The sequence below is a fragment of the Lepisma saccharinum genome, chromosome 19 (assembly GCF_977018435.1).
Source record: "Lepisma saccharinum chromosome 19, izLepSacc3.1, whole genome shotgun sequence".
NCBI classification, from domain to species: domain Eukaryota; kingdom Metazoa; phylum Arthropoda; class Insecta; order Zygentoma; family Lepismatidae; genus Lepisma; species Lepisma saccharinum.
Window position 1 is genome coordinate 51,834,495 of NC_139247.1, and position 14,477 is coordinate 51,848,971.

Here is a 14,477-nt window from a genome sequence, read left to right on the forward strand (position 1 = left end):
GAGAGGGGACAGGGGATACTTTCTAGGAGGACAATCATATTTATTATACCCTTATTTTACTTGTTCGCTATGGACTAAATTGTATTCTTGTGGACAACTTAACAATGTTACCCTATACATTATTCAAAGTGTAACAGTACAAGACTCTCTCTATGCAATCAATGCAACATTCACTGAAAGTGACCGAGATGTGTAGGAGACGGTTTGCAATTTTCAAGCTTAAAGCCTGGTGATGTCAGTGAAGGTGAGCTTAGGAAAATGGGATGACTGAAGCCTGTACATGGGGACAAAAATTGTGTTCATTTTTGGATACATGATAATAGCACTTTTACAAGGACTGACCCCTCATGTTTGGTGTGGAAGTGGGAGGGATATGGTTAGACCTGCTGTATAGTTGGTGGTAGTGTACTTTAGAGAAATGCAGTGAAGAACAGATTAACATACAGACCCTTATGACATTTGCGAACTTAAGATGCTTGCCTTCTTTACAGTACTAACGTTATGAATTCACAAATGTAAAAAAAGTATGACCATAAAGAGAGACATTGGAGCAGGGTGTTTTAAGAACAAACCCAATACTGAACAAGAACAATAAAACAAAGCTACAGAAGGAAGAAATATACTACCTTCAAATGAAAACAAATTCCTTTGTTTTGAAACAATTTATTTTGCCTCCATATTTCATTTCATTTTTATATTCTATAATCTTATTAACATTTCATCTTAAAGCACTTCACTTCCTTTATTTTTCTAGTGAAATGGTTGCCAGCTGTTTGATGTATTCAGCAATAAGTATATAACAATGTCTTAGAAAATGTACTTGTGTACGTATTTGTGTGTATGTGTGTATGTATGTACACTCACACACTTTACAACATTCAAATGCTCAGAAGCTGCAGACAAACTAAACGATTAAAAGAAAAACAGCAATCAGAAATAAAGTTACCCAATATTAAAAATGAAAAGAAACATTGGGAATAATAATACTATTCTTCAAAAAACTCTACATGACATGTACATACTTTTATGCATTAAAATATACATTTTTGAATTAATAGACATTATTATAAATTTTGGAACTCTTAAATCTTATGTATTCATAACATATCCTGAAAGGAAATAAAATTTCATTTAAATTTATATTGTGTAAAATGTGTTAAAATTTACTCAGTACTCTCTTACACTAAATCAATGCATGTGCTATTCCTACAGTGGAATTTTCAGCACAATTTATCACTAAATTCTTTTGGTTGCAGTACATCGTGTCTTTTTTTCTAACACCCGACACACACCATGCTCATGTATTTTGACATTATCATTATCTCTCTCTGGTTAAATAATAATTATAAAATTCCTACAAGCAAATATACAATGTGAGTTGAAAAATCTAACAGATGAACAAAGGGAAACACCAAAAACAACATAGATGGATACTTTAATTTAATACTTGCAAGGATGATGTTAAAGATTCACTCAAAACAAGCTAATATCAATGCAGGACAGGTTAGTTTTTTTACTATATTTATAGTGGTGTAGATACTCTAATGATTCTTGTGGATATTCATGGTTGAATGTTCTTGCATCTTAAAATTATTCACAATGATTATACATATTATGACATTGTAAATATAACAAAGTTTAACTTACACATACGAGACACTAGGGATGTGACAAAGGTGATTTCCAATGTAAGAAATTGGGTGAAAGTGATATATAAGAATCAGTAAAAATTCTGACATTCAATTTCTTTCTTTCAAATTTGGATTATAGAGGATCTATTGTTATTGTTTGGAAAGCAGAATAGTTTTGTACTGTAAATAAAACTTATCGAATGTGTATTTAAAGGTGTTTTCTTGTATTGCTTTCAAATCTTTTTAACTACATGTATTCCTTCTCCTAAATATGTGAAAACTAACGGCTTATGTATTGGCGTAAAATATTTTAGCTCATAGTTTGTCAGTTTTATCTTGCATGTTTAAACCATTAGGTTATAGCTAGTGTGGAAATGATTACACTCCCTCTATCCCATAATTATAGTCCGGTATGCCAAAATGGTAGTACGGAAATGACAGACGAAGAGGCAGATGGAAAGCACAATTTGTACTGATCCTTGAGTAGTCAAGTTGTATGACTCATTCCCTTGTTTCATGTTCTTCTTCTGTATACACCAATGTCACAGTTTGAATATAGGGCAATTATTATGAGACAACAAACAAAGGTGTACCGGACAATAATTATGGGACAGAGGGAGTAATAATGAACAGTGGAACCTCAATTTTACATTTTTCAGGGGACCAAGCGAGAAAAACTTAAAATGCGGGAAAATGTAAAATTGGGGAATTTTTTTTAGCTTATTGCTCTATTAGGACCATTAATGTTGAATGTATAATGTGGAAAAATGTAAAATGGGGGTTCTACTGTATACAAAAAGATCATAAACAACTATAAAAGAATTATAATTTTTATAATAATATATTGTCTGCATGCCATATGCTATTTTGTGTGGGAAATTCATGTAAAAATTATAATTTATAATCAGGGCTGGAGCTAGAGATTAACATAGGGTCTGAACCATTATGTGCCTCCACCGGTCATTGAACCTGCAAGCTCTTAATTACAAAGCAATGACGTTATCTCTGTGCAATTGGGGAGGCCCTTGCATTGTTATTGAAAAGTTTCAGTTTGAATCTGATTGACAATACTGGCCAATACTCTTTCAGTTGTATTCAAACATTTAAAAAATGTATAATACAAAATTGTTTATTTGGGAATTTTCATGTGTGATGACATCATGACAGATGGAAGGTCTTAATTGCTGACCTGTACGTCATGGTTCACTGATGGAGGTACGTTGGCAATAATTTTTCTTGTACAGAGATTTGTTAATGATGAAATGAACGTAACTGTGATTTTAATATTTTGTCATGTTTGCCTGCTGCATATTGGAATGATTTTGATGTGTTCCCTTGAAAGATAATGAATGATACTGTGATAAATAAAATGAGAGCGGTGTGAAATGAAAAAGAGAAGAAAAACTATTTAGCTGCAGGATTTCAAGATATGAAGAGTATAGACTGCCTCACGAGCACAATTATTAAACACAATCACAGACTCTGAAGTCAATTAACCGTTACCACGCAAAATGTTAAAGTGACAAAAGTGTAGTACTGATGTTTTCCACACATCACATTTCCTTATAATTTACAATGAGCCAATGTGTTCTGTGAAATATTTAAAAGAAATATAGTACAAATATTACTCTGCTGCATTCCAGATACAGGCAAAAAAACTACCTGCCCTGCAATATACTATTACATTTTAGTCTATATACTGAAAATATGCACTGCTAATGCCCTATTGTTACCAGTGGGAAAACACTGTCATGTAAGTACCTGGCTTGAAAAAAATTCACTTTTATTTATAACGATTGTTTGCATGGGAAAGAGTAATCTACAATCAAGGCAATCAATTATTATTCAACGCCCATCATTTAAGTGAATGCCGCTATCCTAATATTGTCCTTCTAGTAAATATGCTTCCATATTAATTTCTTTGAGAAAACTGGTACTATTTTGAGCAAATCTACAGACTTATACAGAGTATTTACAATTTTACATAAAAGTGATACTCTTAAGCTTTCCTCCAATCAACTATTAGAAAATCAAAGAAATGTTCTAAACTGTCCTTATGACATCTGTTTGTTTTTAGATTAAGTTGTGAAGAAACAGAACAATCAAACACACATAACAAGCATCTTCACTCAACAACCTAACTATGTCTTTCAGCGTTGCTTGAAAATACTATTTTTCTCATAATGTAATTTCTAAACTTCTTTTTGTCATAGTACATTTCTGCTTCACAACAGCTAATTAATAACTGTATATACAGATTGAATAAAAATATGTACAAATCACAATTATCTTGCCTTTCAACCTCCACCTAAAAGGAAACTCGACACTCGCTGAACTTATCAGTCTGTTTTTCTAACATTGTAAAAAGAGTCTACCCCTTAAGATGAAATCATGCGGTAAATTTAAGGCATTATCACAGTCATACACATATACAATAGTCATACATTTCAACGTCTTCTTTTTTTTGTAACAAACACATTTGATTATTTTTTTTACATCCACGTGGGCGAATTAGAATGACAGCACAAAAATGGAGGGTCAGTTCATAGTTTCAGCTTATTCTCAACAATGGTGGATGCAACAAGTTTTCTTTAGAACAAAGCTGTCTAAAAAACATTTACAGCATGTGAAGAAGGAACAAAGATAAATGGAGTTCACAAGATTGCATGAACTCCTGCAAATAATGGACGTTTTCTTTCCTCCCCCTACGAAACTGCACACATTCATACTGGTCAGAAATCACAGGTTATGTCGCTAGCACAAACTTGGTTCCCCTTTTCTACAGGTCTCTGGCAAGATTATAAAAATAATTGTAGCTGTGGAAGTAGCAAATACGACTGGCTAACGCATTTCCCTACATCAACTCAACAAAACATGGTACAGAAAAAAACACACACTTCACATGGAAACACAACGAAGGTTAAGTCTATGATCACCAAATTTGCAAGGATAATTACAACTACATACTCAGTTAAAAACTGCAATCTGTAAACCTATACTAGTTAGAAAAAAATATATATTAAGACCTGTTGCCAATTTACCTACTTAAAACATCTGTATCATACTGATTGTGATAAACATATATAAAATATAATATGTACATACAATACATGTGAAAGATTTGGTACAGGACAGGACGATAGCGAAAGTTCCTGAAGATCCCGTGAATGTTTCATCTACAGCTACGAATTCCGTGCATTCGTTGTTCTGTTTTCCCTGAACTTCTTCTTAAGAAGACTGGAGCCGCCCAACGACGGCATCGTGGGTCAAAGCTCCAACTCCTTAAACACCCTGCGGCACATCACAACTCTCGCCGAGACTGGCTGGTCACATATATGGATCAGATTTAGATGTTTACTGTCCAGCGTCCGATAAGCACGGTGATACTCCTTGTCAAACATGGCTGAAATGTTTGGGTAATTATAGAGAAACTACTTCACCAAAATGACATAGTTACTTATTATTTTACATCAAAAAGTTTAATCTGTCTCATTCGACTTATAAAATTGAAATTTTGTTCCAAATACACAGACTATTGTTTCCTGGTTGGTAATTTTTAAAACCTTTTACCATCGAAAGTTTCTAAACCATGTAAACTATACAATTTTTAGGAATGGGATTAATTACACATCCTGTATGACAGGAGGTGCATGCTCGAATTCTGCCTAAACAGCACCACTTTATTGATGTCTGAAAATGCTCTGATACAAGGTTAAAAATAATGGGAAACAGACATCTCACCTTTATGCAAGTTTTTTATAAAAATACTATCACTAAAGGAACTCAACCTGGTAATTTGTATTTGTTGCTATATACAACTGTTATACGCAGTGACATAGTGAAAACATTCCTGGTTTCATGTTGGCTGTCCGAATTATTCTGTGCATAATACGCACCACAGTTTTTCGGGGCAAAAAGTTTGGAAAACAGTGCGCATTAGACATGACTAAATATGGTAAAACTATAAAATATTTACAGAAATGAAATAACTAGCGTGTTTGTGAAATTCCCTACAATTCCATGCTCCGTTTATTTCGAGATTTACTAACTTACAAGAATTCAGGTAAATTTATGTAATTTTCTGGCTTTTTTCCTATTTTATGGACTGAGTTGCCAGTCTAAAGTAAATTCTCAATTCGCACCCACGTTAGAACTATTTAGTGAACCTTGCTTATTAAAAAATAAAGTCATATACTTACCATGGTCAATATTCTCCCGTCCAAGTGCTGTGAATGCTAAGAAAAGTATATCCCTATAAACTGAGTGGGTTCTACTGATACCATTCACCTTGGATTTCTTTCGTTCAGCAAGCTTCTTTATGGGATCCGACAAGTTATTGCATTGTACCCATGAGATTACTTGTTGCATCAACCTGCAATAATAATAATTTAGAAGTATTTATTTGTGACTTAACAATTAGTGCTCAGGAGAAAATTGTCATTCTTAGGGACTTACTTGAAACCATGAAATTCCTACAACTTGTGCACTGTGTATTGTCTTTTCTTGTCATTTCCATATTCCATTTTATAGTGCAATTTTTTACTGACTATACTATGGAGCCTATTTTCTAATGACTTCATGCAACCTCAGAAAACACCTAAACTAGGGATGTGACGAAGCTGAAAATTTACCGATGCCGATGTACTCACCGATAATTTTTGGAACCGATACCGATGCCAATATTTAACCGATTCCGATACATAAGATTATTAAACAGAAATGGGATGTTATTTTCTGCATGACAAAAATAAATTTGGTATGTACATTTCTATTGCATATCATATGTATATACATATATATTCTCAAGAGATGTGAATGTAGATTTGCATCTACAAAAGGTTATGTGAATCTAGAGATTTAACATTAATACACAAACAGTTCTTTGAAATGCAAAATGAATTCCTGTTCTGCCAGATTCAACTTCAGAAATACGAGATTTGGAAGCACTTCAGGAAGTAACTTATTTCTTCTCTTATCGCAAATCTGTTCAGCAACACTGAACACTATATCACTGAATACTGATGCAGCAGGTATGCTCAAGTATTTTCTCAGCACTTGCTTCAGGTTTGAATATTCATTTTTGAATTTCCAATACACCAGCAGATCCTGGTTCAGCAATGTACTGTTTTATTTCAGATTTATAGTTAGGTTGATCCTCTGAATGAGTTTGCAATAATTTTATTACAAAAACTCTACAATAATGACGAATCATAACCAAATTTTGAATAAATCTTACAAAACTAGAATATAAAACTTCTTAGAAGGTAAAACTCTAGTATAATCTGTACCGGTTTAAATATCGGATTTTTGCCGATTCTGATACCGATGCTGATATGTCAATTTCGGCCGATTTTCATACATCTGTAATCGGCTTCGGCACATCCCTAACCTAAACTAATATTTACATTTACTTCACATTTAGGGAAAGAAAAATCAACTTACGCTCTAGGGACTGGAGTTCTGTCTGTCAGAAGTGCACTTAAGAGAGGACTCTGTTCAGCATTTTGCTGCCATATTACATACATAGGATATCCAATCTGCAACACACAAAGACACAAATAAATAAATACAACTGTTTAGAAACTGTTGACTGCATATTAAACAAATCTTTCCTTAATAGCAGCATTCACAGAAGAATGCTGTGTTGGAAGTATATGTTCAACGTAGTTGTTTTTAACCGGATGGTCGATACTTCGACCAGCAGTGCATGTTAGCAATTAATGCGCCATTTCTAGAAAATTACACATGCTATTTCAGTTCTGTCTTTTTTTAACTTTAGTATACATATGATATGGTAGACTCAAATTAGAAAACAATATATCCATTGTTAATATTATTAACAAGTGAAGTTTGCAAAAGACCATATTTTCCCTTCGTTATACACATATTATTATGGGATAGATTAATAAACTACTGCACCTTTTTGAAAAATTTAAATTCTAAATGTAAGAATGATTAAAAAGCAACATTTGAAGTAACATACTGCAATTAAGGGTCCAGGGGAGAAGTGGGGCCAAAGGCCCGAAGTTTGATATTCTCCGTAATTATGCAAAATTACTGATCAACTGATTCTTCGCTTCTGCTGTTTTACCTGTACAGAATTGTCCCCATCAGTGAAAGACCTGGGTGAGACCTCGTCAAGTCTGCATGTCTTGCTTAAATTTCTACAAAGTGCACTTGAGTCTGTCAAATTATAAGTCACATACATTAATTAGTTTCGCACATTACGCATATAATACCAATGCTTCATTATCTCCATACTAATTACTACATTTCACAAGGACAGATTTGAAATGTATGGGCAAAAGTAACTACTTGCTACAATACCGTTCCTACTATTAATTCTGTCGTTTGTTGATGGCACTGGTGACTGCAAATATTTAAAATTTTAATTATTAAACCTACTCATAGCTGAATTCTGACACTTTTTATTTTGCACTGTAATATCTGCCAAGTACAAGTATTTAGAGAAGTACAAACTGAACCATAGTTAAAAATAAGCAAACAGCAAATGTAAGCATCACCTGAAGTGTATGATGTGGTAAGGCTTTGAACACAAAGGCTTGCTTTCAGTTGTGTAACTCATGATCCGACTAGCATCACTAATTTTGTCCACTTCTATTTCTACACAAACCAATCTATGTAAAATTAGTATCTAAGGCAACCCCATTTATCTACAAAATTTGTTTTTCTTAGAAAAGAATAAAGCTTTAGTAACATAAATACAGAATTCAATGCATTTACTACCCATACACAAACTCACCTCCTCATAAAGTTTAGGATTATCCCACAGACATCTAATGTAGACATTACTCTGATCACAGTTGACCCATGATGGATGCACTGATTGATCATGATTCAACGATTCTGCCTGGAGACATAATCCAGGGAGATGACTGATCACATTTATTCTTTGAAAGAACCAAACCTGAAAAATGAAAATAATGTCAAAAACTTTGTTGTAAGTCCACTTTATGCTCAGCTAAAACTAATTGGGACTGGACCTACAGTGTTAATTCAAACCACTGTACAGTATACCTCCACTGGCTTTCGAATCCAAGATCTCTTGATTTCAAGACACTACACTATCATGGAGACAACGTAATGCCTAGAAACACACATTTATAGTGAATAGATAAGCATCTTGGAACAAAAACAGAGCAAATTTTGGATCAAGTTTTAAGACTTTATCTTGTGAGAAATTATATTAAAAGGGTGTAGTTTAAAATAAATACCATTACTGATGCAAATATTACTTGGGTTGTTCGGAAAAGAATTGGACTGGCAACACTGCATTGTTGCAAATAACATCTGTCAAGCGAACTTTGTTTTGCTTAACGGTCGGATTATAGTTTTACATTCCACCACAAGATGGGTTTTCTAGCGCCACTACCAGAGAATTGCTGACTCATAACGTGAACGTGTGTGAGTGAATACGAGGACAAGCTACGAAATGGAAGGTGATTCTCGTGCTCAGAGGTGGACTACGTGGTTCCTGTTTAAAGAGGGTGTTTCGGCATCCAAAATTTATCGCCGACTTGTGGCCATTTGTGGTGGGCCAGCACCTTCAAGGAGTACAGTGTTTCAGTGGGTTCAAAATTTAAAAAGGCGAAATGAAAGTGTAGACAAAGGTGTCAGCAGTGGTCGCCCAAGGTCAACGCGTACCCCAGCAGCAATCCAAAGTGTTTCCAACTTGATTATGGGAGATCGACGTTTAACAATTAAACAACTGCAACGTGAAACTGGTTTTGGGCGAGCAACTCTGCATGCAATCATTCATGAGGATCTGCAAATGAGGAAAATTTGTGCTCAGTGGGTGCCTCGCGATCTGACGGATCAGCAGAAACAACAGCGAGTGGACATGTGCAGAGAATTGTTGCTTCGTTACAACCAAGACAGAGAACATTTTTTTGAAAGACTGGTGACGAATCTTGGTTCCTCTTTGAAACTCCAGAGAAAAAAAGGCAATCCATGGAATGGAAACGCACTGGAAGTCCACGCTCCAAAAAGTCTCGACAGACTATCACTCCCAAGAAGCAAATGGGTACAGTTTTCTGGGATGAAGATGGAATTTTGCTGGTGGACTGGCTTCCCACTACCCAAACTGTAAACAGTGACAGCTACTGTGAAACACTACGAAAGCTGTGACTCAGAATTCAGCTGAGGCAACAAGGAAAATGGGCTCTTGGGGTGATTCTTCAGCAAAGCTGCATACAAGTCGCCAAATGCAGGAGGCATTGGCAACAATGGGATTTACGGTGCTCCCACATCCTGCGTATTCACCGGATTTAGCCCCCTCGGATTATGCACTGTTCGACAAAATGAAGGATGCATTGCGTGGTAGACACTTTCAATCTAATGAAGAACTCCAGACCGCTGTCCGTAAGTGGTGCAACTCTACTCCAACAGAGTGGTTCTCTGCGGCCATCAGGAAACTTCCCGATAAATGGGAGCGGAGCATTCAGTCAGGGGGAGATTACTGGTAATGTACATCTTTGTATTGAAGGTAAAATATAACAAATGTGGATTATATAACGCTTGTCCAATTCATTTCCGAACGCCCTTAATATTTCTAAATTCTACCAGTACCGATACTAATCCTTGAACACCATAACAGTTTAAAGGTGTTCAGAATATTTACAAATGTTAATATATAATATTTAAACATTGGAACTGCACCATATAAGTTCAAGTTTTTCTTTAAAATGTTCAAAGGATCACTTATCAGAATATTAATATAATCAAAGTATACAGTACAATTATGCCTAGGCCAGGATTCAAAGTTGCAACTCCTGATATTGCAGCGTGCTGTGCTAACTACTCTGCCACATATTCTGGTTGTAACCTCGCATCAATTCTACTGAGCAACCACAGATTTTTGCCTTGGGGGGGGGGAGGGGCAAGTACCAGGATAAACGTATCAATAATAATAATAATATAATTTTATTATTATAATTATTATTGTAACAATATTATTAAAATTATTCGTAGTAGTAGTAACTGTAGGAGTATCAAAGATGTTATTATCCTCGTAAACTACTCAAAAAAAGGGGTAGAAGTCGGTGCTAAAGCATTTGGGTTGGAACAAACAATTTGAAATACTTTTCTTCAAAACGTTCAATTTCACATTAATAATGGAAAACAAGCACACAATCCAAAGGGGACCAACTGTATTTTTGAAAGACAGAAAATGCATTCCGAATATAATTATTTCTTTACACTAACCTGTATAACTTCCATGTGCAACATATACTTTTACATACATGCAACATGGAGCGACAGAAAATACATTTTGCAACATGCAACACTAATTTCACATTTAATACATGTATTATTTAAATACATTACATAATCAATTCATCCACCTCATAATAAACAACAGCAAACATTATACGTATAAAATGTTTCTCAAATGTTCACACTTCTTTTCCTCCAAACAACTGTTCATGCATTTAAGACAAAATGAATTAAGAGAAGTTTTACTTCTCTCTCTCTCTCTTGTAAATTACAATGCATCACGAAAACAATGACATAATGCGACCGAAGCGAGCACGGAAATTTTTAGATCCATTTCTTTATAAACTGAAAACAATATTGATTTAATAGACCGCAAATAATTTCGCGGGGCTTCATGGCATTCTCTCTTTTACAGCTTTTTTCATTTAGATTGTTCGGCATCGCCCATAGCTACGGCTCTTATCTTGACAAGACTAAGGAAATTTTACAAAATGTATTTTTTATTTGCACAAAATTTGAAATTGAGGGGGCAATTGCACCTGTGTGTCCCCCTGCAAGTGCCCTTGGCCATTAATGTTTGCCCCTCCCCCCTCCCCCGTGGTTGCGCCACTGATGTGAGAAATATGTTCCTTTTCAGATAAATACTAATTTCACAAGTAACCAGAAAGGGCTACGTTTGAAATAAATTAACATACCAGCATTCAGTCCCCTTCTGATAACTTTAACCTTCACTATAGTCACCTACCATGTTCCAATAAATTATCGGATGCTCATCCACGAATTGAGGTAGTGTCAGGGAAACATCTCCTTCAAGATCTAGAATATTCTCCACTTCTTTCCGTAACACAAGGGGATTTAAATACGGAACACTGATTGGCTCCAGAACAACCGGTGGCTCGACCCGAAGATTATCATTCTGCAAGGAACAAAACAGCCTTTTTGTTAGTTAAGGAGAATTACAGAGGACTGGTGTCATTTCAGCAATACAAAAATTTTCCTCTTGAAAGATTTCTGGAATTTTCAAATGTTGTAATAAGTATTCGAGAATGCTAATTAAACCTAGTATTTGTTTGACATTAGTGCTTGTTAAAAAATTCTCATATCTTACTTTATCTCTCTCTTCTTTGAAAGAATGACATATATTTATATACCTTTTCTTTGCTTTCCTCCTCTGTGTCACTCTTGCTGGGAAGCTCTGCACTTTTGTCACATTGTTCAGTCTTTGGTGATCTGAAATTGTACATAATTGTGTTCTTTTATATTTCTGATGTACATATTCCATATTACTACACAGTCTTCACAATATACCAGCATGCACTTAACACACAAAGATGTAAAAAAAAAAAATATATAAAGTGCTCCCCTGTGCATAGCACCACGCCATGAAGGCGTATAGGGGGTGTTGGGGGTAACACCCCACACTTTGTTTATCCGGTCGTGAGTGGGGGTGATGTGATCACCATCATGCCCCTGACTGCCTTTACCCCCCAGGGTTTCCCCCAGGTACCCATGTTATTCGACGCTGGGTGGGTGCCGGGGCCGCTTCCAACATTAGAGAAGTTCCCGGATTTGAACCGGCTGGGGATCAAACCCGGGACCTTTAGCATGGTAGTCAGACGCGTTACCGACTGAGCCACCACGGCCACACAAAGATGTACATAATTTTTTATTTTTGTCACAACAAATAAGTACAGCTCTATTAATGGTTGGAGAAAACGTTACTTAAAAATCTCAATCAAAACAGTTATAATGATAAAGGGTTCACCAAATTTTAATCTTTATTTAATAACAACATGTACTAAATAACATAACAATTAGATTTCGAAAAGACTGCCTTCAACTTTGACGCAAATAGTCAGTCTCTTAGTGAAGATATCAATGGTGACATGCATGTTGCTGGGCTGCAATTCTATGCTTTTATACTTGCATTTCATCCAAATTACAGAATCATATCCGCAGGTGTCCAAGTATCTAAAGATAAAGGTGTTGTATCATGCCTCAAAGTGGTCATCTTTAAAATGCTATGTCTCTTGGTAAAAACCACCTATGATGGCAAGACTTCTTTCACTTTTGTCAACCCTGAAGTCAAAATACACAATTGGAAATATCTGGAGGACATTTTGAAGAAAGAAATGCTTCCATGCGCTGTCCCACTTTGGATCTTTAGCCATGGACATTCCTTCATCTTATATGTAAACACCATGGAATGGCCTCCTTACAGCTCAGATCTCAATCTAATTTCTTAGTATCTTTTCTTAGTATGGTCAGTGCTCAAGACAAACGGCTGCACTCTTCTCCAAGATTTTAAGCCCTGATTTTTCAGTGCATGTGCAAAACTCACTGCCGGCGTAGGTGTTGTCGTGGAAAACTACCCCAACAAAAGAACGGCATGTGTGCAAGCATGCTAAAACTGGTGAAGCCCCAATACCTGCATTTCACACCAACTGTTAACAAACTATGTTCAAATCTGGTAAACACCTTTTAACTGTTGTAACAGGGATTTTTTACCTGTACAAGAAGTTTTGGACCATCTTGTAACTATTCATCATATCTTTTCATATACACCATGGGCTGTACTGAAATGTAGTAGTAAAAAAAAAAAATAATAATAAAAAAAAAGGTAAAGTGCTTCCCTGTGCTTAGCACCACGCTATGAAGGCGTATAGGGGGTGTGGGGGTAACGTGCCACACTTTCTTGGTCCGGTCGTGGTTGGGGGTGATGTGATCAGCATCATGCCCCTGACCGTCTTTAACCCCCAGGGTTTCCCCCAGGTACCCATGGCATCTCGACGCTGGGTGGGCACCGGGGCCGGGGATCAAACCCGGGACCTTTAGCATGGTAGTCAGACACATTACCGACTGAGCCACCGTGGCCACGTAGTAGTAAAATACATGGAACAATAGAGTGAGACAATTGAAATACTGTACACTTCTTCAAAATGCAAAAATCATGTTGTACTTACACATTGTTTTCGTTGTTGGGATCATCTATCTTCAGTTCCTGATCAGCTGCTGTACTGTTCACCATTGCATTATCCTCACTTACTGCAGTTTTGTCTTCTGCTAAATCACGCAACTGATGGTCTATTAATGGCACATGGTTTATGTTCTCCTTTTGTACGGAGTTACTCGATACTGTTTTCTCATCTTCATCTTCCTCTATAACACCATCCAAACTTCCAGGCTCTGATGATATGCAGTTTGTTCCTGGAAAAATAATATTATCAAAATTCCTTGATCACATCATCATTTGGCACGACTGGGGGAAATCTTGCAATTTTCCTCATAACTTAGGTGAGAAGGCCGTGTGGCACGAATGGGAGAGGAAAGAAGAGTTTACAGGATTCTTGCTGTGAAATCTGATGGTATGGGACCTGTAGGAAGGCCAAGACAAGATGGAGGGACAACGTTGAGATGGACCTAAAGGAAATTGGAAGGATGGAAAAGATTGGATTGTTCTTGCCCAGGATAGGGACAGATGGGAGGCTTGTGTTGCTGCAGCCATAAACCTTCGGGTTTAAGAAGGCTAGGGAGTGAGTGTGTGTATAACATATAATTTATTTAGCAATACTAGTTAATAGATCTGAGCCGATAGCGATTTGAATGCAT

At 36.0% G+C, this 14,477-nt stretch overlaps 1 protein-coding gene across 6 annotated transcripts in view; it reads right to left on the minus strand.

The window, feature by feature from the left end:
* Positions 1-657: 657 nt before the first annotated feature.
* Positions 658-14,477, minus strand: part of Crag (DENN domain-containing protein Crag) — an 86,147-nt gene continuing 72,327 nt past the window's right edge. For all 6 annotated transcript variants that reach the window (XM_083140870.1, XM_083140869.1, XM_083140868.1 and 3 more), the window contains 7 exons: positions 13,832-14,075; positions 12,020-12,098; positions 11,614-11,784; positions 8,395-8,559; positions 7,074-7,168; positions 5,831-6,003; positions 658-5,034 (listed from right to left, as the gene is read on the minus strand). In XM_083140870.1, coding sequence (XP_082996996.1) covers positions 4,898-5,034; positions 5,831-6,003; positions 7,074-7,168; positions 8,395-8,559; positions 11,614-11,784; positions 12,020-12,098; positions 13,832-14,075 — 1,064 coding nt within the window. In that variant the 3' untranslated portion in view covers positions 658-4,897. The remainder of the gene's footprint in view (positions 5,035-5,830; positions 6,004-7,073; positions 7,169-8,394; positions 8,560-11,613; positions 11,785-12,019; positions 12,099-13,831; positions 14,076-14,477) is intronic.